At 37.1% G+C, this 24,764-nt stretch overlaps 1 protein-coding gene across 5 annotated transcripts in view; it reads left to right on the forward strand.

Moving 5' to 3' along the window:
• The window catches only part of gria3b (glutamate receptor, ionotropic, AMPA 3b), a 128,823-nt gene that overhangs the window by 96,824 nt on the left and 7,235 nt on the right, over positions 1-24,764 (forward strand). For 3 of the 5 annotated variants that reach the window (XR_004578416.2, XM_026940431.3, XM_026940428.3), the window contains exons 11-14: positions 257-630; positions 7,627-7,825; positions 20,645-20,892; positions 21,737-21,851. Coding sequence is in view for 4 of the 5 variants with exons in the window: in XM_026940431.3 (XP_026796232.1) it covers positions 257-630; positions 7,627-7,825; positions 20,645-20,892; positions 21,737-21,851 (936 nt within the window). In the remaining variant the exon portion in view is untranslated. Of the gene's footprint in view, positions 1-256; positions 631-7,626; positions 7,826-20,644; positions 20,893-21,736; positions 23,389-24,764 lie in introns of those variants that run through there. The other 2 variants (XM_034305880.2, XM_026940429.3) reach the window with 2 other exon arrangements.

A 24,764-nucleotide genomic window follows, 5' to 3' on the forward strand; every position in this document is an offset into this window, starting at 1 on the left:
TAAAATCTATTTCTTACTTTTTTTTTTTTTTTCAATTTGCCCACATACAAGAGGATGTGACAATACCCATCGTTAAGCAACACTCATTTGGGTGATGAGCTTACCGAAGGGGCAAAGACTACCAAATACTAAACCAGTGACTGATTTATAGCATCTTATTTAAGTAGGCCATTTGTTAACTTCAGGATGTTGCAAATCTATTGACCAGAAAAGCAGGACACTAACAAGTCCACCGCATGTCCCTTTTTTTTCCCAGAGAGCCGACATAGCCGTCGCACCACTGACTATAACACTGGTTCGAGAAGAAGTGATTGATTTTTCTAAGCCCTTCATGAGCTTGGGCATTTCTATTATGATCAAGAAACCTCAGAAGTCCAAGCCAGGCGTGTTCTCCTTCCTGGACCCACTGGCGTACGAGATCTGGATGTGCATTGTGTTCGCCTACATCGGCGTGAGTGTGGTGCTGTTCCTCGTGAGCCGCTTCAGTCCGTACGAGTGGCATCTGGACGAGACAGATGAAGCCAAAGACCCCCAGACTCCTCCCGACCCGCCTAATGACTTTGGGATTTTTAACAGCCTGTGGTTCTCTCTGGGGGCATTCATGCAGCAGGGCTGTGATATCTCACCAAGGTTGGTGGCCTCATCACTATTCCACTCTCATCGTTTTAGCAATGTACAGTCATAAAAAAAAAGCCATCCTTCATCCCACTGTGGGTCTGAATGTTCAGTTTAAGGGTCTGTGCATTCGATGTTTGTAAAAGCTGTTTGGAATAGTTTAGGAAATGGGAGCGTTGAGTAATTGCAATCCAGTTTTAGAAGTTTTGCAATGATTTCTTAAATGATTGCGGTATCTGTGATAATGAGATCCATGCTCAAAGGATATACTGAAAGCACAAGCTTTGTTTGTTTCCTATTAAACATTTTTGTTTACTCTGATGTAAATATCAAGTGCTTTTTAAAGATTAAAGAACTCATCAGAAGCATAGGCTGTAGATAGGCTGTAGATAGTCTGTAGATAGTCAATAGATAGATCAATCCAGCCTTCCACTGATCCAGACATTTATCATGTTAGCGTCTTGTTCAAGAGGACAATGGATTAACAAAAGCAAATTGCAATAATCTCAGAAGATGAAAACAGTTCTTCAAGCATGTTCATATTCGCTTTTGGTGTGTTCCTACTGTTATACTGCAAATAATATTGTATTTTACAGCAGTGGGGCAAATTTGATTAGTAAAATGCCAAAGCAGCCCACCTTCAAATACATACGGTAACACTTTAAGGTTTGGTAGTAAACTATATATATACATACATATATATACATATGTGTGTGTGTGTGTGTGTAAAACAATTGTTACATATATATTATATTAAGAGGCTTATATTAAGAGGCTGGTGAGGGAACAACTGTTTATAGATATTATAATATAAGTGATGACTAACTTGTTTCTTAGATATTTCACAACACTAAAATTATGACGTGTTATTCTTTAATAAATAAATAAATGTAACTTTTGACATATTGCAGTGATACAAGAGGAATAAATAAATAAAGACGTGCTGTTATTGTCATTGATTACTGTCCTATAACAGCACACGTCACGCTTTATTCTGTACTTATTAAACATTAAACAAAGTTCCTTTATTGATAAATTATAAATAAAAATATTTTTGTATTAGGAAATGTTTTCATCTGATACCTAAATATAAATATATTATAAAAAAATACTATCTAGTGATATCAATAAATTATACTGTATAAGTAGATATATAAAATGCATTTTAAACATTTATAGAATAACTATTTAATTATCTATCATTTATTTATTTATCGTTTGACTATGTAAATGACATAATTTGCTTTTAAATAGTTTATTACTGAACCTTAAATTTAAATATTACCATGCATACATCATTTGTGAATTGGTTTATAGCATATTGATAAAAGTTTTCATACATAACAATATTTTACATCATAGACATCACAATAATATTTTGACATTCTTGATAGACTTGACATTAGCTTTTGTTTCAGTCTTGTTTATAATCAGTTTTTTTTTAGTTAATCTCATCTTTATCCTTTTTTCAGCAATGTTAATGTTGGTCTCTGCAGTACTTTGCAAGCACCTGAAATGGTTTCAAGCTGTTCCTAAATACAGCAGCAGGAAGCTGATTAATTAGGACTCCATCATGCTGCAGTCTGTCACAGATCATTTTGCACATCTCCAAATATTTCTCCTGTGGAGCTTGTCAAAGCTTTAGTCAAATAACAGAACGGAGTGCAAACAAATGGGTTTAGAACAAAAATGCAAAAACAAATCTAATCCTATTAAAACAACGTTAACATCGTTTAATGAGGAGGAAAACACTTTTAATGAAGAGATTTTAATAGTTGGAATCAGCTAGACTCTTTTTGGCTCGTAGGGGTTGCTGTAGTCATGAGATGCTTTGTAGTTTTCATGACAGATCATTTTTCGTCACGGCTAAGCGGATTATTCTGGGTGATTTAATACATTATTCATCAATTGATTGCCATGGACAATTTTTCATGGCTTAAACTTAGTTTATATTGACTGAAAAGTACTGGTGAGTTTAAATGTAATTTAGTGTAAAGTGATTACATTTGTATTTTCAATACCTTGCGTGTTCATTGTAATGCTTCCTCTCTAGTTGCAGACAATCTGCCACCAAATCCAATACCATAAAAGAATCAAATCAGCATTAAGATACATTAAATATTGACATCACATATCAAATAGCATATTAGGAGATTAAGATAATAATGAACATATTTCTGCTAAGCATCTGAGTTCACGTTATTTCCTCTAGTCTGAAGGAACTAAAGTGTTATTTTTTTGCCGCTGATGCATACATGTTGAGGATAATCCGGTACATTGATGACGCAGCAACACTATTCTCTTCTCTACTCTATTGTCAATACCACCGAAGACCAAGTAATTACATTGCATCAGTCCATAAACTCCTGCAGTGCTGTGTGACATTTATGTGTTTCACAAGAGTACAAGACTGACGGGAAACTGCAATCAAGGCTAGCAAACAGCCATCAAGTGTATCTAAATTTCAACATAAACAGGTCCTGTTTGCCTAGGGTGGGAGAGAGAAAAGAAATTGCACCTCATATATTTTGCTGCAATAAACTGCAGATTTAGTTGCTACGCTTACTGGAAATGCTTAATCAGTATGAGCTGTTTAATAAATTACTTTGGGGATCCCTCAAGCAATAGAAGCCCAGATTAAAACTACACTTTGACCCTTGGGCATAATGCTGAAATTTAGATGCTCTAAGCTGAGCAAAGCCTCTTATTTCTTCCAAATGAATAAAATTCACCAGAAACACCACCATTAGAAGTATGAAATGTGTGAAATCATTTACAGTCCCCTCCAAAAGTATTGGAACAGCAAGGCCAATTCTTTTGTTTTTGCTATACACTGAAGACATTTGGGTTCAAGATGAAAAGAAGAATATGAGAAGACAGAACAGAATTTAAGCTTTCCTGAAATTTACATCTAGATGTGTTAAACAGCTTAGAGGTTGACATCTTTTGTTTGAACGCACACATTTTTCAAGTGATCAAAAATATTGGAACAAATATTGGACTGACGGCTGTTCCTTGTTGCCCCGGTGTGCCCTGTTATATTGATTGTTTAAACAATTAATAGCTCTGAATGTCTATTCTTGGTTTGGACCCTGGTTTTTCACCTGTGAGAACTGAATTTGTTGTTAAAAAGGATAAACCAACATGAAGACCAGAAAGCTGCCTATGGGAAAAAAGCAAGCCATTATGAAGCTGAGAAAACTAACAACCAGACATGGAACAGGTAGGCCAAGGAAAACAACAGCAGTTGATGACAAACATTGTGAGAGCTGTGAAGAAAACCCAAAAACAACAGTGACATCACCAACAACCTCCACAGGGCAAGGGTGAAGGTATCACAATCCACCATTCGAATTAGACTTAGATATAGAGGCCATACCACAAGATGCAAACAACTCATCAGCAGTAAGAATCGGAAGGCCAGATTGGAATTGATAAATAAATACAGAGATGAGCCACAAATGTTTTGGAACCAACAGTAACCTCTAGGGCAGGACAAAGTGTGGAGAAAGAATCTGCTCATGACCCAAAACATACGAGCTCATCAGTCAAGCACAGTGGAGTTAGTGTCAAGGCTTGGGCTTGCATGGCTGCTTCTGGAACAGACTCACTAATTTTTATTGATGATGTAACTCATGATGGTAGCAGCAGAATGAATTCAGAAACATTCTGTCTGCCAATTTACAGAGAAATGCATCTAGTCTAATTGGGATGAACATCATGCAGCAAGACAATGACCCATATTTTATTGTTATTTACTTTATTTCACTTTAAGACTATCTGTTCCTATATTTTTGCTCACCTAAAAATTGGGTGGTCATGTCTAAGTTCTTTAACACATCTAGATGTAAATATCAGGAAATGAAAGCTGAAAGCTGAAACAAAAGAACTGACCTTGCCATTCCCATACTTGGATAAGTGGATATTTTCACATACTGCAGCCTATTCAGGGAATATATGACACAGTCAGTGAAACCCTTATTCTTTTTCTACAATGTAAAAAGCAATGCTTTGGTTTTCACTGTGTTATCATTAAGGAAAAAGTATTTATTACAATTACTTGTTGATGTTTGACCATTTTTGGTGAGGATGATTTCTCTTGAATAATCATATCTGCATTTTAGCTCAGTGAATAGATCACTTTATTATACAAGCTGATGTAATTATAGAGCAATCATAACATCTAGCTGGTTATCAAACTGGCACAAAGGTAAAAATCTATATAATTGTTTGTCATATTAAGAAAGTATCCTGTAGCTTTATTGCTATAGAAATTTTACTAAAATCAGTTGTTACTGGCATCATTTCCCAGAGTAAGACTAAATTGGTTACCTTCTTTTTTAGAAGCCAATGTTGCTAGTAAACACAAATTGGTATTAATAGTTATGTAGATTTAGAAAAATTTCCTTTAGATGCTGCATCTCCTTTAAATATTTCCAGTAACTCAACCAGAGCAATTTAAAAGTTCAGTGGCAGCTCATCCATAGGTACAGGTAGAGCAGAGTCTCACCACATATATAAGCTGTTCATCAAATATTATTCTTTATAAAGTCCTCATTCATAAATCCATACAATTTATTTTCCATTTTGAGTGACCAACAATTATTATTTTATTTTATTTTTTTAATTTGCTATTTTACAGGCATAAACCAATGTTCCATTCATTTGCTCACCTGTCTAGATGTTGCACAATCTTGGAGCAGCATGTTCACTGTCCCATTTAGCTCCATAGAGCTATTATTTCACCTAGAGGTCAAAAAATGGGAACTGCAACAAGCACAGGAAGATGCCCACTGGGACAGGAATCACACTGCCCCATGCTCGCTCTAGAACATTTTCAGTGAAGGAGGAGCAGCAGACAGGATGATTAATGACAAGGTTGCCAAATTGGGCTAGTTAAAAAATAAAATAAAATCTTGCAGTTGACAAGATCTTAGATTAATAAACTAAATTTAATCTAATACATTTCTGCAAACAAATGTAAAATGTAACTGCAGACAGTGAGTCTATGATATACAGGACCGTTTCTATTGTAAAATTTATTGCAAAGACTGGGAGAGGAAAAGGAGGTTATGGAGGGGAAAGTGTCTGTATATCAGAAATGCATGTGCACCATGGTGACCTTTTTTCCCACACAAAGGCTGTGAAAAAGAAGAAAAATATGTCTCTCTTTTCCAATGCCTGAATTTTTTGGGTTAGTTTCAAGTCTTGTGTGGTTTTTGAGATGTAGTTGGGGTGCATTTTTTTGTGAAACCTAGCAAGCACACCTGCTGTTTCAAACACAATTCAACAAACTAACATCTAAAACTGTCAAAATAAGCTGCTAGACTGTATGCTGTAGGAATTTATGTTGTTGAATCTCAACTGACTACTATATTAAAATATTTCACTGTACAGTAGTCTATAGTATTGTGTGATAGCCTCTTGACTTTGAGACTTTGTTATTATTAATGTCATCCTGCCATACCAATCTATGGTCATGAGCCACTGCTGAGCAAGCTTATCAAAAATGTCCCAATACACTCTGTTTAATGCCTTTGACATGATCCAGTGGCTTTTACACTCAGTGTAGTACACTATATATCACATACAAAGAAACCTACAGTATATGATGATATAATCAGAAAATTTTGTGATGATATAATCAGAAAATTTTAAAGAGCATGTAAATATAAAAACACCTAAATGGAATTAGTGGCAAGTAAATTGACTATATTTCTAAAGTTCATTTGCTTATATCATTTTTAAAAATATAAAAATTGTACATGAACAAATAAGGTATGTTGCTTTTATATTATATTTTGCTTTTAATTTGTTCTACACTGTTGCAAATGGCAACAAATACCAAACGAGTTGAACTGGAATGAAGAAATCTGTCTCACACTAGCTCCAATTAGCTCCATAGAGCTATTATTTCACCTAGAGGTCAAAAAATGGGAACTGCAACAAGCACAGGAAGATGCCCACTGGGACAGGAATCACACTGCCCCATGCTCGCTCTAGAACATTTTCAGTGAAGGAGGAGCAGCAGACAGGATGATTAATGACAAGGTTGCCAAATTGGGCTAGTTAAAAAATAAAATAAAATCTTGCAGTTGACAAGATCTGACAAGTTGACAAGATCAAGATCAAGATCTTTGCAAATGGCAACAAATACCAAACGAGTTGAACTGGAATGAAGAAATCTGTCTCACACTAGCTCCAATTAGCTCCATAGAGCTATTATTTCACCTAGAGGTCAAAAAATAAATATAAAATGTGATGTGATGATATAATCATAAATAAATAAAATGTGATGTGATGATATAATCAGAAAATTTTAAAGAGCATGTAAATATAAAAACACCTACATGGAATTAGTGGCAAGTAAATTGACTATATTTCTAAAGTTCATTTGCTTATATAGTTTTTAAAAATATAAAAAATTTTACATGAACAAATAAGGTATGTTGCTAATTTTTGCTTTTAATTTGTTCTACATTGTTGCAAATGGCAACAAATACCAAATGAGTTGAACTGGAATGCAGAAATCTGTCTCACACTGCTACATTACATACACTGTAGCATAAAGGGTCATTTCAGGCATTCTGAGGATTGTGAGTGATCAGCTATTATCATTACTGATTGAGTAGAATATTTTAAAATCTGACACAGCTGTCAGCCATGCATCACCCTGACACCAAAATGTCTTCTCCCACAATAATCTGTCATGAGCATTCCATTTAACTTTCTGGTACATTTCTCAATTTAAATTGTTTTGCCTTTTTAGGCTTACCTCACACCCCACACAATGTCATGGTTATGATGATTGTTATTTTTGGTCTACATGGATTGGTAAAGAAGTACTTTATCAACAATTACTGGCGCTATATACTGCGCGGATATCTGTTTTGGGATCAGACACAGAAGTATAAAATTAAAATCTCAAAATCACCATAGATTATTAACTTGATTTGTACTATTTCATTATGTCATGTTTTAAATAGTACATTTTGTATGCATGTTCTCCAGGTCCTTATCGGGCAGAATAGTGGGAGGCGTCTGGTGGTTCTTCACCCTCATCATCATCTCGTCCTATACTGCTAACCTGGCTGCCTTCCTCACAGTTGAGAGAATGGTCTCGCCCATTGAGAGCGCGGAAGATCTAGCCAAACAAACCGAGATTGCCTATGGAACGCTGGACTCAGGTTCTACCAAAGAGTTCTTTAGGGTGAGTTTGCCTTCATTTTGTGCTTGAACCTTCCTCAAAAAAACAATAAAGTATTAGACCTGACAGGAAATATAATTGTCTAATTGGTTTAATCAGAAAAGTGTGTATTCAAATAATTTGTTGAGTTTGGTACCAATTATTCATCCAAGTAATTGGATGATCACCGATTAAACTTAGCTTATTTAGCATTTCAGGCTAAAGAAATGACCAAGCTCTAAGGTACTCTAATGTTTACTCCAATTTACTTTACGGGGTCATTGAAGTTTCACATTATTCCAGCCATACAACACAGTACGAGATGGATTTCCCTCTTTCTTAATTATGTAATCTAATCAGGTAACATGGTATTGTGTAAGTGTTGGGACAAACAAGTACTCTATCTAGTACAGTTACAACAACAACTTCCCCTATATGTATGATTTTTGAAATTGCTGGCTGTTAAAGGAGGTTGAAGTTGTACAGCCAGTACTGTGTACAGTAGGTTCATCAGAGTCAGGAGGGTAATGGGGCTCAGAGGTGATAAAGCAGACTAATCAAAGCCCGTAGCTCATCCTTCCATCCAAAGAAGTCAAATCCCCAAATATAATTAGTTGCTTTTCCTGGGCAAGCAAATTGGACATGATGAAAAAAGGCCCTGGGGGTCAAACAGTACACTTGAAAGACAGGGGGAGATGAAGTAAGCAATATGGCCACAGGCACAGAGGGACTGGTGCTGCAATTAAGGCTGAAATTAACTATCAGTGATGTTTAGACGAGAGGCAAAACTGATTTTGGATCTATTTTACAGCATTAATCATCATGTCTTGTCTTTAAAGGTACAGTATATTGCAATGTACTGTTTATTAGAACAACTGCACCATGATTGCATTTGCAAGGTCAGGTAAATCAGTAACCTGGGCACCTGGGACAAGCAGACTACATGCCCAGGCTTTTAATTTTTTATTCATAGTTGCCTTGCAGACAAGTAGGTTCAGTGGGCTTCTGATAAAGTTCATGAGAATTTTTTTCTTTTCTCATCCAGCAGCCAGAAAAATATAGAAAAAAACTACTTCCTATTGGAATGTTATGCACCTTTTAACTAGGGATGATTATTCAGAATGAACAGATCATTTGTTCTAAATAGATACAAATATACTATAGATATGAATAGGAACAGTTTGTTTGTTTGGTGTACACTGACAAATCTAGCAAAATAAAGTGTAGCGCAAAGTCGTAAAATAACTCCTGCTTATTACAGGTAGTCACCTAGCAGTTATTATATCAAGAGAAAATAAAAACATAAGACTCAAATAATCAAATAATAATCAAATAATACATTTAATACTCAAATAATACATTTAATTTGCCATTTCAAGAGATCACAGTAAACAAGCACACATTACCAAAGTATGAGGTTATACAAGCTGTGTACAATACAAAAGGACATAAAGTCAGCATTTTATAGTGAGTATGTATTTTTTAACACTGAGGGGCTAAAATGGATGTGTACATGCTGAGAAGTAAATGGAAATGGAATGCAAAAATACAGACCATACTGTACTGAACTTAACCAACTCCATTAGTTGGAGGATGCGCTTATTTGCTGGATGCCGCTTACTGAGTACCTCAGCCAAGTTCCGTCAGTTACAGGTTTGTTTGGTGGCAGATTTTTGATGTTATTAAAGGTTTACAGTGAGACAACCAGATGCCCATTAGGGACTTGCACATCTCCCACATTCTATATAATGAGTGTCCTACTTACATGGTGAGGCTTTCAAATCTGAGATGACATGTGTGAACCACTGTTCCAGGGGGCTTTTAATTAAAACTATCAGAGGGCTGACAGGGAAAAAAAAATACTGATTAATGGGGTTCGACTTCTATTTCAGATCTGGTTTTCAGGAACCACATTCTGGTTTAATTAGACCCAGACGGCAGAAAGCAGCTGGATGTTTCAGATCAGCCACAACATTCTGAGCGAGACATATGTCATCTTTTGACACAGTCCCTGCCGTTTACTTATTTATATTTTTTTCCCCGTAATCATCTCTTATGGATTTGCAAAAAACTCATTGATGTGGGTATTTAGGGCGAGTGCCAAGATTCTGGAGCAAGCAGAGCAATACGATATGCATGCTGATATTTCTACCTGTGCCGCCTTGCTGGGATATGTATTATTTAGTTCCTGCCTGGATCTTTTATGGATAGGTGTGGGATGCACTGCAAATACTCTGGGGAAAAAAACACCATAATTATCTAAGTACAATAAATAGTAATAGTAACATAGTAGCACCAGCAATTGTTGATAAAGTATTTCTTTACTGATCCATTTAGACCAAAAATAACAATCTGCATCATAACCATGACAGTGTGTGGGGTGTGAGGTAAGCCTAAAGAGGCAAAACGATTTAAACTGAGCATAGTATATAGTAATTTAAATCAGAATTAGTGATGTTAAAACACTCACAATGGAGCTTTATAGAAATTCAGCTTATTAAAATAAATGTCCCATAGGCTAGAATGCATAGAATGTATAAATATTTTACACCACTAGCCGTTGATGAAACATTTATGTTCACGTTTATTTTTGTGGTTCCAGATTAATATTTTATGCTACTTGCATTAAAAATATTTTTTACATAGCTTTATACTTTACATGGCTTTATAAGTTTAAATAAATAATTTGCAGCTGGATTAAAAGAGTGCAATTCATGCAATGGTGCAAAAAAAGTCCTTTCATTCCAAATTGCTAATTTCTCTCTATGTTTGAAATTACACCAAATAGCTAAGCCATGTGAGTTTTTTCTTATGACATGCATTGGCATACATACATCTATCCATAAGATAACAATGAGAAAACACACCTAATGAAAAATACTTAAATGATGGAATTAATTTTCAAGGAGACATGTGGTATGAAATCTTTAACGTCTTTAAGATAATGCCTGTGCATACAGCATGGAGATTTAAGTTCCTGAGTATTCAGCTGGATAACAGTTTTTACTGTAAAGATGCAATTTTTTAGTACTTTATATTAGCAATTTTTGGTTTATGAACAGCATGAATCACATAACTGCCCAATGTTTGTCCTGCTTATCATAGAAATGCTGCTACGGCATAAATTGATCTCATTTTCTCCTGCCAAAGACAATGCACACTGAAAGAACCACAAAACAAATAAGAGGATGATATGCTGCAAGGATGAAAAAAAAAACACTTGATCTTTGATCAATTGCTCCGTAAGGTGCCTACATCTGTCTCTTCAGTAATGTGCACCAGCTGAAACAGGAAACTCCCATGGTGCATCCTGCAGAACACCACACGTGTGCCTTCCCACTGAGTGAACACTTGCTACAGGCACATTGCAACTGTCTCATCATACCCACAAATCACAGCTACAACAGTGCTAACTAGTCACTGCTGAAATTTAAATGCAAGACTATAATGAACGTGAAATAGAAATACCATTTATATTTCAACAATATAGCACAATGCTGGTTCTGTGTTTATATTAAAGTTATCATTTCAACAGTACCAACTTACAAAGGGACTTGTATGGTGGACGCTTCACATGAACGGATTTTAAAAATGTGTGTAATGGTTGCTGTGGTTTTCTGTCGGTTTTCTGTGAGGAAACATTTATTTAGCATTATTTATGGAAGGAGTCTCCAGTGTTTGTGCTTTGTAACAGTCATAGCTGCAGACTATGCTCAGAGTGCTGCAGACTATGCTCAGAGTGTGATTAGCTGGCTTTCACACAGGAAACAGGAAAATTGCAAAATTCTCTTCATTCTGTTTCTCACCATAGCAGCTGGTAGGCAATAATATGTGATTAAACCAATTAAAGGATGCACTCATTTGACATTTGGGGCAGTTCGTTATGGAATCATAATAATGACTTCTTCGAACTTTTATGGAAATCATTATAGCGCAATTTCTGCCAGTGTTATTTGATACATATAGTATACACTCTATGGTCAAAAGTATGTGGACACTTGACCATCACACACATATTCCAGATTTAGTTCCCCTTTGTTGTTATAATAATCTCCACTCTTCTGGGAAGGCTTTCCACTAGATTTTGGAGTGTGGCTGTGGGGATTTGTGCTCATTCAGCCACAAGAGCATTAGTGAAGTCAGGCCCTGATGTTGGTGAGGAGGCCTGGTGCGCAGTCAGCATTCCAGTTCATCCCAAAGGTGTTCGGTGGGGTTGAGGCCAGGGCTCTGTGCAGGCCACTAGATTTCTTCCACTCCAGCTGTAGCAAACCATGTCTTCATGGACCTCGCTTTGTTCACAGGGGCATTGTCATGCTGGAAAATGTTTGGGCCTCTTAGTTCAAGTGAAGGGAAATCTTAGCGCTACAGCATACAAAGACATTCTACACATGGTGTGTTCTAACTTTGTGGCAAAAGTTAAGGGAAGAACCACATATGGGTGTGATGGTCAGGTGTCCACAAACCTTTGGACATATAATGTATAATCAGCTATGCTGTATGTATGTTATGTTAACCAACCACAAATAAGCATTAGGAACTGTCATAAAATCTTTCAGGGGTGGGGTTCAAACCTGAAATTAACCCCCTAGCTACACCTCTGAGTATATGTAATGTATAAGTTGAAATCGACAAATTAACTATACTGGAACACAAAAAGGTAGAATCAGTATGGACTTTACTGCATTCAAAGCACGAAAATCAATTTTACATCTGAGCAATTATGGCACAAAAACTCCAGAGCTCATATAATAGGTCTCTATAAATGTATAAACTAAGCTTTCTCTCTACAACCAGAATTTCTCTCAGCCCAGGCTTTGTGGGTGGAAAATGTGTGAGGGTAGAATGAGGGATACCAACAACAAGCTGCTATATCCTTCAACAGGAATTCTGTCTCCACAGATAATCATGTCTAACTCCAACTGAAACATAAGCACTGGAGCACCAAGACTCAAATTGTTTGGTATTCCAGGTATTAGGCACACAGATGCCACAGTAAGCCTCCTTCACTCCTTCCTGTACCAAGATAGTTTAACTAAATTTCACTGAAATCCCTGAGTTTCTAGGTGCTAAGAAGAAAAATATGTATTATGATATACTTTATAAATGCATAAGCCCTTGGCATAACAAGCAGAAACTAGAATCCCACTTACAAAAAAAAGCACTGTAGATAATATATGAGAAAGTTTTAAGTAATATTGTCATAATGTCTTGGTGCCATTATTTTGGGCTGAATAACTTTCCTGTGTTTTGTAGTATTTACAATGTACTTTCCTGCTTAAACATGTAGCATCATTACCGTTTCTACTCAAAACTGCGTTTCTCCGAAAAATCATCAAATCCTTTTCTGCTTAATCCCTTGGTGTCTCGGTACTTGCCATATTTACACCATGACCTAGTACTGTGCAGTTTTTAGCACACTCTTACCTCATTGATACCTAAATCTACAGCTAAGTGCTGTAAACGCAGATGTAAAACTTGGGAGACTATGAAAAGAAGCATTACCACAAAAAGCAGATGTTGAACAGGGAGCAGGAACAATGCCATGTACTAGAAGATGGCAGTAAACTGCATAGTGCTTGGAGGAGAAAGGATGGAGGGAGCAAAGGAAAGAAAGGAAGGATAGAGGGGTAGGGTAAAAGAAAGCTGCAATGCAGGGAAAGAACTTGTCATGGTTTTTCAGAGGCCATGTGGACTGCACTTATAGAAATGCCGCCTAACCCCAAAATCAATACAGATTATGTGGGTGTTAGTATTAAGGAAGCAGCTTTATTCAGACTTTGCAGCATTACCTGGCTCAAAGGCTCCTGGTCTGATGCAAACTAAAATAGAATATAACTGTTTTAATCAGTTAATATTTTAATGCTGTGCTTTCGGGTTGACAATAGAGGGATTTATATTGCTCTTGGAAGCAGTGACTATGATACAGAAAGGTTCCCAGGGGTGGAACATACTTGAGTAAATGTACTTGGTTACTATACTTAAGTATTAATTTGGGGTATTTACTGTATACTTCAATTGAGTGTTATTGAACTCAAATACGCTTACTTAATTACATTTGCAAGACTCATTTTGCTCTTTACATTTTTATTCAGACCTTCAGTGTACTCCTTTACAGATCTCTTCTTCTCTCATCCAGCCAACGACTGTACACTATTGTTTCAGTGGGCTCAGTTTAGCATCCAGTCATTTCAGTTTAGCAAACAATCCAGTTCATCAAAGTACAAAAAAGATTTTTAAAAAATCATGCCAATTCATCATCTGCAGTGACCTTCATATGCTACACAATGTAGCTAATGCTATAGCTATCTATGTGCGTCTGAATATAGATAAGCCACAACATGGCACTTGAGAATGAGTGCCCCTGGCCCTACCATAGTAAAATTTTTCAATATGGTGGAGTAACCAAAGACTCGTATACTCAAAATCTCCTTCGCCTCCCTAGGAGGCATGAACACCATCTCATTTGAAAAAGCATGTTGAGGTAAGTTTCACTAACATTCATTAGCTATATTTAAGTTAGCCTGTTTTCTTTGGTAAAGCCAGGTAATATTAGTATCAATTCTGGTAGCTAATGTAACTGATCAGATTATAGCTAAAGTTAAACATTGTTATTTATTTTACTTTGGATTAATTTATTAGCAAACTATATAATATCAATCATGCATATGCCCAGGAAACCTACAGATACCTAAGTACAATTTTGGCCAGATACTTCCACTTTAATTGAGTACGATTCTGACACATTAGCTATACTTTAACTTCAGTAGAATTTCTCAGGACTTTTTCTACCCCTGGAAGTTCACAACTTTTAACAATTTTACAGTTAGAATGCATTGGATGCCTTCCCTGTATTAGCACCAGAGGTTGAAAACCACTGGCGTGAACAGTTATGTTATGATAAAGTGAAAGCAATCTGAAACATCTGGTACATTTTAAGATCCCGATTTTTGTGACGATGGCACAAGTTTAAAAGTAAAACATAAACTCACAACATCACATATCCTCAGTATTTTTGCAGGTGGTAATGTGGCACAAAAAGGCACAACTGGAAAATGTCTTTGGTTTGAATGAACACATTAGAAATATCCAGTCAAATCAGTTTTTCTCATTCCCTTTAAAACCCAAGTGTGTGCAGTGCAGTTTTAGGAATGAAATTGATTAGATTTCATAATTATTTTATAGATTTATTGGATTAATAGATTTCTCATTAATATTTTATAGCTAGCTAGAAACATTCAGCTGGCTGATGTAAAAAAAAAAAAAAATTTAATGTGTTTTCTGTCCTCTCAGTGTCAGATTTCATTCTGTATTTTAGTGGTAGACTTCAGCATTATTTTGAAAGCCACAGTCCTTCAGAGTGAAAAAAAAAGAAACAGGCAAGGGTCAAAGATACTGATGTCAGATTAACTAGAGATCCACACTAAATTATAAACAAGGAAAACAGGGCAAAAGGTCGATGACAGATATAGACAGAATGACAGAAAGGCAGACTGGGAAGTGCAACACAGTAGGTACAAATAACCAGGCTGACACTTACACCAAATATTTTCTGGGAGTTCACTCACTTTTATATTTGAAAGTTTGGTGTTGAAGTCTTTTTTTTTGTTGTTAAATATTTTATTAATTCTGTTCAATTTATTGTGCATAATAATGTCGACTCTCTGATTTACATTCTGAAGCTGTGTTGTTTGTTCTTATTTATTACAAATACAGTGATTCTGTCAGTTGGGTTTAGTTTTAGTAAGTGGGTCGAGTGACCTATATCCACAAAACCAGGTTGTAAGAACTTTCAAAGTGCACTTGAAGTTAAGAAAATGCAATTTTGGCCTTGCCTCTGTGTTGTGAGGCAGTCTCAGCAGGGAGTAACATGAGCACAAGTGCGCTGATTTCTGATTAAGAAAAAAAAAAGTATATTCCAAATGGAAAATTTTTGCTATTTTCTTGATGCTAGTCTAACTTGCCATAATTATATTGAACTGAATAAAAAAAAACAAACAAATAAATACATTAAAATAAATGAACTGACTTTTCTTACCCTAGATAATTATTTTTACAGTGTAAACGCTTAAGTTATGCCTCCTTCCAAATAGGCTTCCAAGGCATTCCAGGCTTTCCAGAAACATGGGTCATAGTAAACCGAATCATTTAACTACATTTCCCATACCAAAAATCAAGCTACTTGTTTATTAAATCATGTTGGTCTATTGGAGACAGTTTTCTCGTTCACGTCACTGCAACTGAGCTGTTTCTAATCTCACCAGTGTTTAGGGATTTTTTTTGTAGTTTAACTTTTTTTTAAATCATTTTTAAAGTAGCTCAACCCTCTTAAATCGTAATTGGGATTATAAGCCAAGCTGGACAAGCAGAATCATAAAAATATTCTATGAGTAAAATAAAATTAGTAAATTCTTGAATCGTAGTATTTTTTGATCATATTTTTGATCAAAACTGTAACACGTGTCAGCCATTTATTTAAAACATTCTTTTTAATAAATTCCCTTTATACATACTTCCTCAGATAAACCAGCAAAAGGAAATGCTGCAAAAGGAAATGTTCTAATATTCAAGTCCCTTGTGTGAGAGACTATTGACAGATTCTCTGGCTGTTCTGACACACCATGAGGGCTTTTAGTCACACTTCTAATTAAACATAAATTAGACATAAGAGCTCCAAAATAAGGCCTCTTTATACATGTACTTTAAACAGTATCACCAATTATAATGGTTTTGTTTCTCCTCCTTTATTTATTTCCCATTTCTTCTTAGTTCTTAACGTATTTATTAACCAGGAGAGGTTGTTTTTTTGATGGTATGTTGTTTATATCTCCTGCTCATGAGCTGGGAAATAGCCTTTAGCTTATTAGTGTGTGGCGTGTGACTGGACAGCATGTGACTGGACAGTGAGGAGCCATTTGCTTTCATGAGTCTCTCCTGTTATGCCAGACACTGTGCCATCTAAAAGTTGTTGAGTATGAGCAGAAGGTATATTTGTGACATAGATGTCAAAAGTTTCTAGGGAAAGTTTCAGTACACTTAAAAAAAATAACTAGAAATTGTAAAAGATGTGAAAAAGAAAGCTAATTTGTTCCCTTGTATATGAATGTATATGACCTCTAGTGAGTAAGCTCAGTTCTGTTAGATTTAAAATAACTGAAGATGTATGAAAGGTCAGAAACCCACTTCTGACCTTAATCAGAACCATTAGCAACTTATCTTATGAGTTAATTCATTTTAATTCTTATGAAATTGCAGTTGTGAGATGTCTTAGCAATGTTGTATCAGTCACTTTTGCTATGTGTATTATTAATGTTGAATGTAGATGATGCTGTAGACGTTGTAGTGATGTTAGTGGTTAGAATTTTTGACACTACATCTGTTGGCTTTGCCCCAACCAGTTACACCTTCAGCCCGGATCTGATTTAGTCAGTAGCACCATTTCTCATCTCCACTGGCCTGTCCCTCTCTCCTCTCCTCTCCTCTCCTGTCCTGAACCTTGTTATAAGGACATCCATAGCAGTGGAAGTGACATATTGCAGCTCAGGGTAGAAATGGAGACTGAAAAAAGCATCTGCCTTCTTTGTCAGCCAAATAAATTGGCAGCACTGACAAGGTTGTTGCCTCGAAAGAACACTTAAAGATGCATTATTCTTCTCATTACATTTGAGAGGCGCAATACAGACAGAGTGAAGAGGGCTGATGCATGTAAGTGTGGGGTGACATAATCAGCCAGCAAAATGTCTGTTTAATTAGCAGTGACAAACCTTTTGATTCATGCACTTTAATTGGATTTTAAATGACCACTGTGTTGTGGTGGGTGAATGACTTGCTCTAAATGGAGACCTGAGACATGATGGAAGTGTGATCATGTAGAGTTCTCCTATTATGCCATCACTCATTACCTTTCTCTCTCTTTCTCTCTCTCTCTCTCTCTCTCTCTCTCGCTTACTCACTTCCTCTTTGACAATCAAGCCTATAGTGGCCAATTTGGGTTATCAAGGCATTTCATCCCTGGCCCAGTATTGATGAATTAACTTCATAAAGCAGTGAGACAGCTCACATTTCTTCTGCAGCAATCAATGCCAAAATCCATTGTTTCAGCCTCATTTGGACACACCAAGTCCAGCGACACATTTCTTGAGCACAAGGCAGGTGTCAACAGGAAATTGTCTTGAAAAACACATATCTGCTGCTTCATACCTCAGACACAGTGATGTGAAGGTTTTGTCTTTAGTCAGTCAGATAAGCCACAATCAGAGCATGCTGTCGTATTTACGAAAGTATTGGAACGTCAAGGCCAATCGTTTTGTTTATGCTATATTCTGAAGACATTTGGGTGTGAGATCCAAAGATGAATATGAGGCAACAGATCTGATATTTACATCTAGATGTGTTAAAGAAGTCAGAACATGGCACCTTTTGTTTGAACCCACCCGTTTTTCAAGTGATCAAAAATATGGAACATGTAACTGACAGGCGCTTCTTGTTATATTTAATGTTGTGGTGTTCCTCTTTATTATGCAGCCTGTTGAATGTATTATTTGATACACAGACATATTAAATCAAGAGCCTCATATTGAATGAAACAATACACCTCTATAATTTACTATTATTCACGTATTATGTGCAATTATGAGAAATTAAAGAAAAAAACAACAAGTGTCTTCCTAGCTGTTGAGCTACCATGAGCCACCATATTTTACAAGTTTCTGGAACTATACTGGAGTGATGAATTCCGTTCTTCCAAAAATTTCAAAGGTTTGGATGATAGTGGTGGAGACCACTTCAGAGAACACATCAGACAGTAAAACTATCACACTGTAAAGGCTACTGTAAAGGCCACAGCATATGATTTACATTATTGTTATACTGATTAAACCATTAATTGAGCCCTCATGCCTTGTGGATGAGGGCATGGTCATCCTAGGTAAAGCTGATCAGTCAGAATAACTTTGTTTTTCAGTGACTCTTCCCTTTAAGGGAACAGGTGGACCCATACCATGCCAGGAAAATGCCCCCAGAGATTAACAGAGCCATTGGGTTTTCCTTTAATTTGTCAACAGTCTGTTTATATAATATATTATACAGACTTAATATCCTGCTGCTATTGTGCTGATTATTGTAACAATAAGTCAAGCTGTTTATCAGCCCTTTTCACTTATATTTACTACAGTGTAAACACTGTACCGTAAATCTTTGTGGGCTTCTAGATTGTATTTTGTTGTCAGACTACGTTGTTATACATGTCCTACTGATACAGGAAAACAAGAATTGGCACTCTCCTGGAGCATTAATCCACAAGCACTGGCTTCCCCTACCCAAGCCGATGTGTCATTATGTCCTGACCTTGCTGGATTTGCTTCTAATTGATACTGCAACCTCGACAGCTTGTCCAAAGCCCAGCCATTTTGGCAAGCTCCCCATTACTGCAAACACAGAATGCATTTCATCCGCCTACACGTCCACTGTGCCTCAAAATGCGAAATGACACTGAACTGCAGTGTGCCTGGGGCAGAGACCTGGCAGCATGGCCCATAATATACGTCAGATGTGCTGAAAATGCCACAAAATTTAATGAATAAAGAAGTCCACTCCCACTGAATAATTCAGAGCATGCTCATTACCCATTGTGCCTCCCATGCTCAGACAGCACCAAGATCTTCATCTGACCTGAGCCTGTGTGCAGCATTCACAGCTGTGAGTGTTGCTGGTTTTCTCAGCAGTGCAGAGATTTTTCTGTTGGAGAACAACTTCGAGCATCTTATTTAAGGATGATAGATGGCATATGGTATAAAATAACGGGTTATGTGAGCTGCAGGTCTGTAGGAGTCAGTTCATGGGAGTAAATTGAACTCAATAGGAGTTCATTTCATGTTGCTGATTTTACTGTGTATATTTTTCAATGGCTTAAATAGAGACATCAAAGGCACATAATGTTACATTCAATACAGACAGATTCTTACTTTCCTATGTATAACTACAGGATGAATGAAAGAATGAAGTCAGCTGTCTTACAAGCAGCTTTGGTTCTAGTGTCATAAATAAGAAGTAAGCAAAGAGAAACACTTGGTAGACTATAACTTTCTTTTTTTTTCCACTTTTACTAATCCCTACAAAGTATGCATTTTGATTTCTCATTACAAATGCTCAATATGTAAGGAAGAACCTGACAGGGTATGCTGATACATGAATGAGACAATGGACGACACACTCATTTTTTCTCTTCCATAAACTTAATAGGACAGAAACAATACAGACCTTGTTACAGAGAAACCGTAAAACCCAAAGTCCTCTATTGTAAAGACTTTCACAGTTAAAGGAACAGCTTTAGCTGCTGGCTCCAAAGCGCTGAAAATGGAGACTCCTTCCAAAAGTGATAAATTAATGTTTCTGATCTTCACTATATCAATTTTAATTTGTTAAATAACAACATTTTTAATCTGTTTATTATTAGGCTTAGATTATGTATCCTCCGTACAAGTCCATGTGAATGAGGTGTTACTATAGAAATGAATTAGAACAAGCATATTAATATAAACGTTGGAACCTGTGATTTGAATTACAGCCAGCACTACTGTCAGAGCTGATGTTATAAAAAATTAATCAATACCTTCTGAATAATCAGATCGAAGAATTCAACAACACTGTGGAATAAATATAGAAAAATACCAATTGAAATTGTACTTTAGCAACATTCTCATGTGAGGAATTATGCAAAACTACAGCACCTTCCTAGCTGATATGAACTGTGAATTACAATATCTGTGTTCAATATCTATGATTTGAATTATGACAATGTCTAAATGTGTTTCTCTCTCTCCCTTTATCTCTCCCATCGTCTTGCAGCGCTCGAAAATAGCAGTGTATGAAAAAATGTGGTCATACATGAAATCTGCCGAGCCATCTGTTTTTGCCAAGACCACGCCGGATGGGGTGGCCCGGGTGCGAAAGTCGAAGGGCAAGTTTGCCTTTCTGCTGGAGTCCACCATGAATGAGTACATCGAGCAGAGGAAGCCGTGCGACACCATGAAAGTCGGAGGAAATCTCGACTCTAAAGGCTATGGTGTGGCGACCCCCAAGGGCTCAGCATTAAGGTGGGTGGAATAATATAACAATATTCTCCATGTTGTTATAGTATTCCACCTACCCTGATGTCTTGTGTTGTCATTTCTCTGCCCCTCCTTCCCTTCCCCTCTTTATTTCTTTGCCCCCTTTTCCCATTTTTCTTCCCTCAATGAACACTGATGAGGTATTGGTATAATGTTTTTTCTTTAATGTTCTTTGACTGAAGAAGATAATGATGATTATCTGTGTTTTTTCTCCTTTGTGTGCTTGTGTTCTTTCTTAATAGAATCAGAAATCCAATTTAGATTGTTTGGGGCTAAGTTTAACGACCATTTCACCTTTTATGTCTTTCTTACTGTCTCTCGCTTTCCTTTTCTTCATGCTTTGATCTCTCTCTTTTCTTCCTCTATCTTGTGTGCCGTCCTTCCTGACTGTTGTGTTGTCAGTTTTAATTTAACAGTCCAATGGTTTTTCAATTTAGCTTGTAAAAGCTGCGCTGTCACTTGTGACGAATGTTAATTGCATGGTGTTTGTTGTTGTTACTTTTCTTCTCAATGACGAGTGTCCCCATCCCGCACACTTCAGTTCTGAACAGTGTAACCCTCCATGCCACCTTTTGATATTTAACACTTTCTTTGCTCTAAGCGTCTCTTACCTTCACCTCCGTGAAATTCTTAACCAAATTGTCCTTTCGTGCTCTTTCAATGCCCATTCTAAATACTTGATACTATATAATGGCACTGAAGTCTAAGTAGTAGTCGATCAGCATATTCAATAGCACTACTATTCTACCGTTACTACTACTATGCTATTGCCTTAGATTTCTCAAAGAACCTGTGCATTTACTTACAAGTTATGTTTTATTGTTTCAAGAAACGCTGTTAACCTGGCAGTTTTAAAACTGAATGAGCAAGGCCTCTTGGACAAATTGAAAAACAAATGGTGGTACGACAAGGGAGAGTGCGGCAGCGGGGGAGGTGACTCCAAGGTCAGCCTCAATGTCACCAAAATCGGGTACCATAGTGCAGAGTAATCGGCAAGGCTGTTATTCCTGAACGGATGCCCTTTAGACATGGCACAAGCCACGTGATATTCATTTGTTTTCTTTCCTTTTCCTGAAACACAGCCCTGATTCTGATTGTTCCAAACAAGATTAAACTTAGAACCCTGATTTGGCTAATGGAGGAGGAAAAGGACCAGTACGATTTTGTGCTACTGAGGAGAGCTTTTTGTAAGCAGGGACTGAACCGCGCACTGTATATTGGAATATGCAATTAGTCTGTTGTTAAAACTATATTTAACTCTATAAGTTAGGGCTCATTTGTTTATCATCCAACACTATAAGTGTTAAGTGTGTCCATTTATATATGTGTGTTTGAGGAACCACGCAGGTGAATAAACCTGCCCAGCAGTTGGTAAAGGGAGATGGAGGATTTTTGGTCTTCTTTTTCCCTCTGCTGGGCAGCATTCAAAGCAGCCCCTTGATGAAACCTGATTATATTTGCACTTCGTATTTGATATTATGCACCAGTCATAGCTTTTTAAGACTACTCAACAAAATTATAAAGCACTACAAAGTAAGCATGAAGGTTCATAAAGGTTCAATGTAGCAGCATCCCAAGTGTTTTCCAGACCCCAGGCCTGAGATAAGTTAGGCAGTAAAGATATTGTGCAAGAATTTGAATGGCAAAATCAGTCACATGCCCTGAGTGCATTAAAAAGACCCTCCTTCCACATCTGTAACCATCAGGCATAACTGCTGCTCCACCCTCTCTATTAGTATAAATGGGAAGGGTGCTGACATTTCCAACCTTATAAAGTAACAGAAAAAATCATTCACAGATTAACTGAGATCTTAAAAATTCTTTCTTCACTTTTCGTAATGGGAAAGCTTATGTTGCCTCCTAATGAATATTTACACATTTTAATCAATATGGCTTTCTCTTCATTCAGACCAGCAAAGAACTTCTTTTATCAAGATTACTTGTATATTTGCCTCCTTTTTAGGATGATTAGCCCAATCAAAGGACACACACAACAATTTTAGTTAAGGAATAGAGTCTTAAGAAGCAACTTTATTCTTATTAAATATTTACATATTTTATTCCTCACCCTGACAGTTCTATGTCTGTTTTTCAAACATTATAGTCTGCAATGAGAAATCTGTCCACAAGTCAGCAAAGATTTTCTCTTCTGTTAGTCAGTTAGTGTGGTAGTCAGTCAGTCAGTCAGTGAGATAGTCAGTCAATCAGTCAGTCATTGAGATAGTCAGTCAGTGATTCATTGAAACAGTCAGTGAGTCAGTCAGTCAGTCAGTCAATCAGTCAGTCAGTGAGAAAGTCAGTCAGTCAGTGAGATAGTCAGTCAGTGAGACAGTCAGTCAGTCAATCAGTCAGTCAGTGAGACAGTCAGTCAGTCAATCAGTGAGACAGTCAGTCAGTCGGTGAGATAGTCAGTCAGTGAGTCAGTGAGACAGTCAGTCAGTCAGTGAGACAGTCAGTGAAACAGTCAGTCAGTCAGTGAGACAGTCAGTCAGTCAGTGAGATAGTCAGTCAGTCAGTTAGTCAGTGAGAAAGTCACTCAGTCAGTCAGTCATTCAGTGAAACAGTCAGTCAGTCAGTGAGATAGTCAGTCAGTGATTCAGTGAAACAGTCAGTCAGTCAGTTACTGAAAGAATCAGTCAGTCAGTGAGACAGTTAGTCACTGAGGCAGTCAGTCAGTCATTCAGTGAGACAGTCAGTCAGTCAGTCAGTCAGCCAGTCAGTGAGATAGTCAGTCAGTCATTCAGTGAAACAGTCAGTCAGTGAAATAGTCAGTCGGTCAGTCAGTCAGTTACTGAAAGAATCAGTCAGTCAGTGAGACAGTCAGTCAGTCACTGAGGCAGTCGGTCAGTGAAACAGTCAGTCAGTCAGTCAGTGAGACAGTCAGTTAGACAGTCAGTCACTGAGGCAGTCAGTCAGTGAGACAGTCAGTCAGTCAGTCAGACAGTCAGTGAGACAGACAGTCAGTCAGTCAGTCAGACAGTCAGTCAGTCAGTCAGCCATTCATTCTTTCGTTTAGTTAGGTAGTCAGTCAGTAAGTTAGGAGGGTAGGTAGTCGGCCAGTCAGTGAGTCAGTCAGTAAGTCTATCTTTGAGACAGTGAGTGTGTTAGTTAGTTAGTTAGGTGGGTAAATAGGTAGACTGCCAGTCAGTGAGTCAGTGAGTGAGTGCAGTAGTTAGTTAGTTAGTTAGTTAGTTAGTCTAAAGTTACCCAGAATTAGGTATGTATTCTTTTTATATCTTTTTTTTTTTCATTTTGTCCATGCATTTAATAGTCCACGGCTGTGCCTGTCATTGCTTGGGCTTTTCAGAAATTGTAGCTTTCCTGAAAATGGGGCCTACACTCTTAAAGAATCTCTCAGTCCCTGGAAATATTTTTCTTTTTTGCTTATAGCAAAAGAACATGGGTTACACACAGCAACACATCTCAACTTTTTTACAACCAGAGAAGCCCCAGGCTGTGGAAGAAGTGACAGTTTGCATGCACTTTTCCTAATCACCTCCTCTGTTCCAGATTTTGTTGCTCTTTTTTCCAGTCTGCAGCGATTTTGAAGCCCACATCGGCCAACACACAGTCGGTGAGCCAGCTCTAATGAGCTTGTGTTGGGAGACGACAGTGGCTCTCCTGGACCAGGCCCCAAAAGCCAGCTGTGAAAAAGGCAAAAAGAAAAGAACTAGAAAAAAAGTTTTTTAAGTACAAGAGAGAAAAAAGTAGAAAAAAAAGCTTGTTAAGTCACCTGTAACAAAGCAACATCATGAATCCAACAGCCCCTTCTCCTCCATGCCCCTGGCACACACTTGCCATCACTTCCTTCTGATTGGTTTTCTCACTCCAGTCACACCAAACACTTAGAGGATAAT

The sequence above is a fragment of the Pangasianodon hypophthalmus genome, chromosome 7, assembly GCF_027358585.1.
Source record: "Pangasianodon hypophthalmus isolate fPanHyp1 chromosome 7, fPanHyp1.pri, whole genome shotgun sequence".
Lineage (NCBI taxonomy): Eukaryota > Metazoa > Chordata > Actinopteri > Siluriformes > Pangasiidae > Pangasianodon > Pangasianodon hypophthalmus.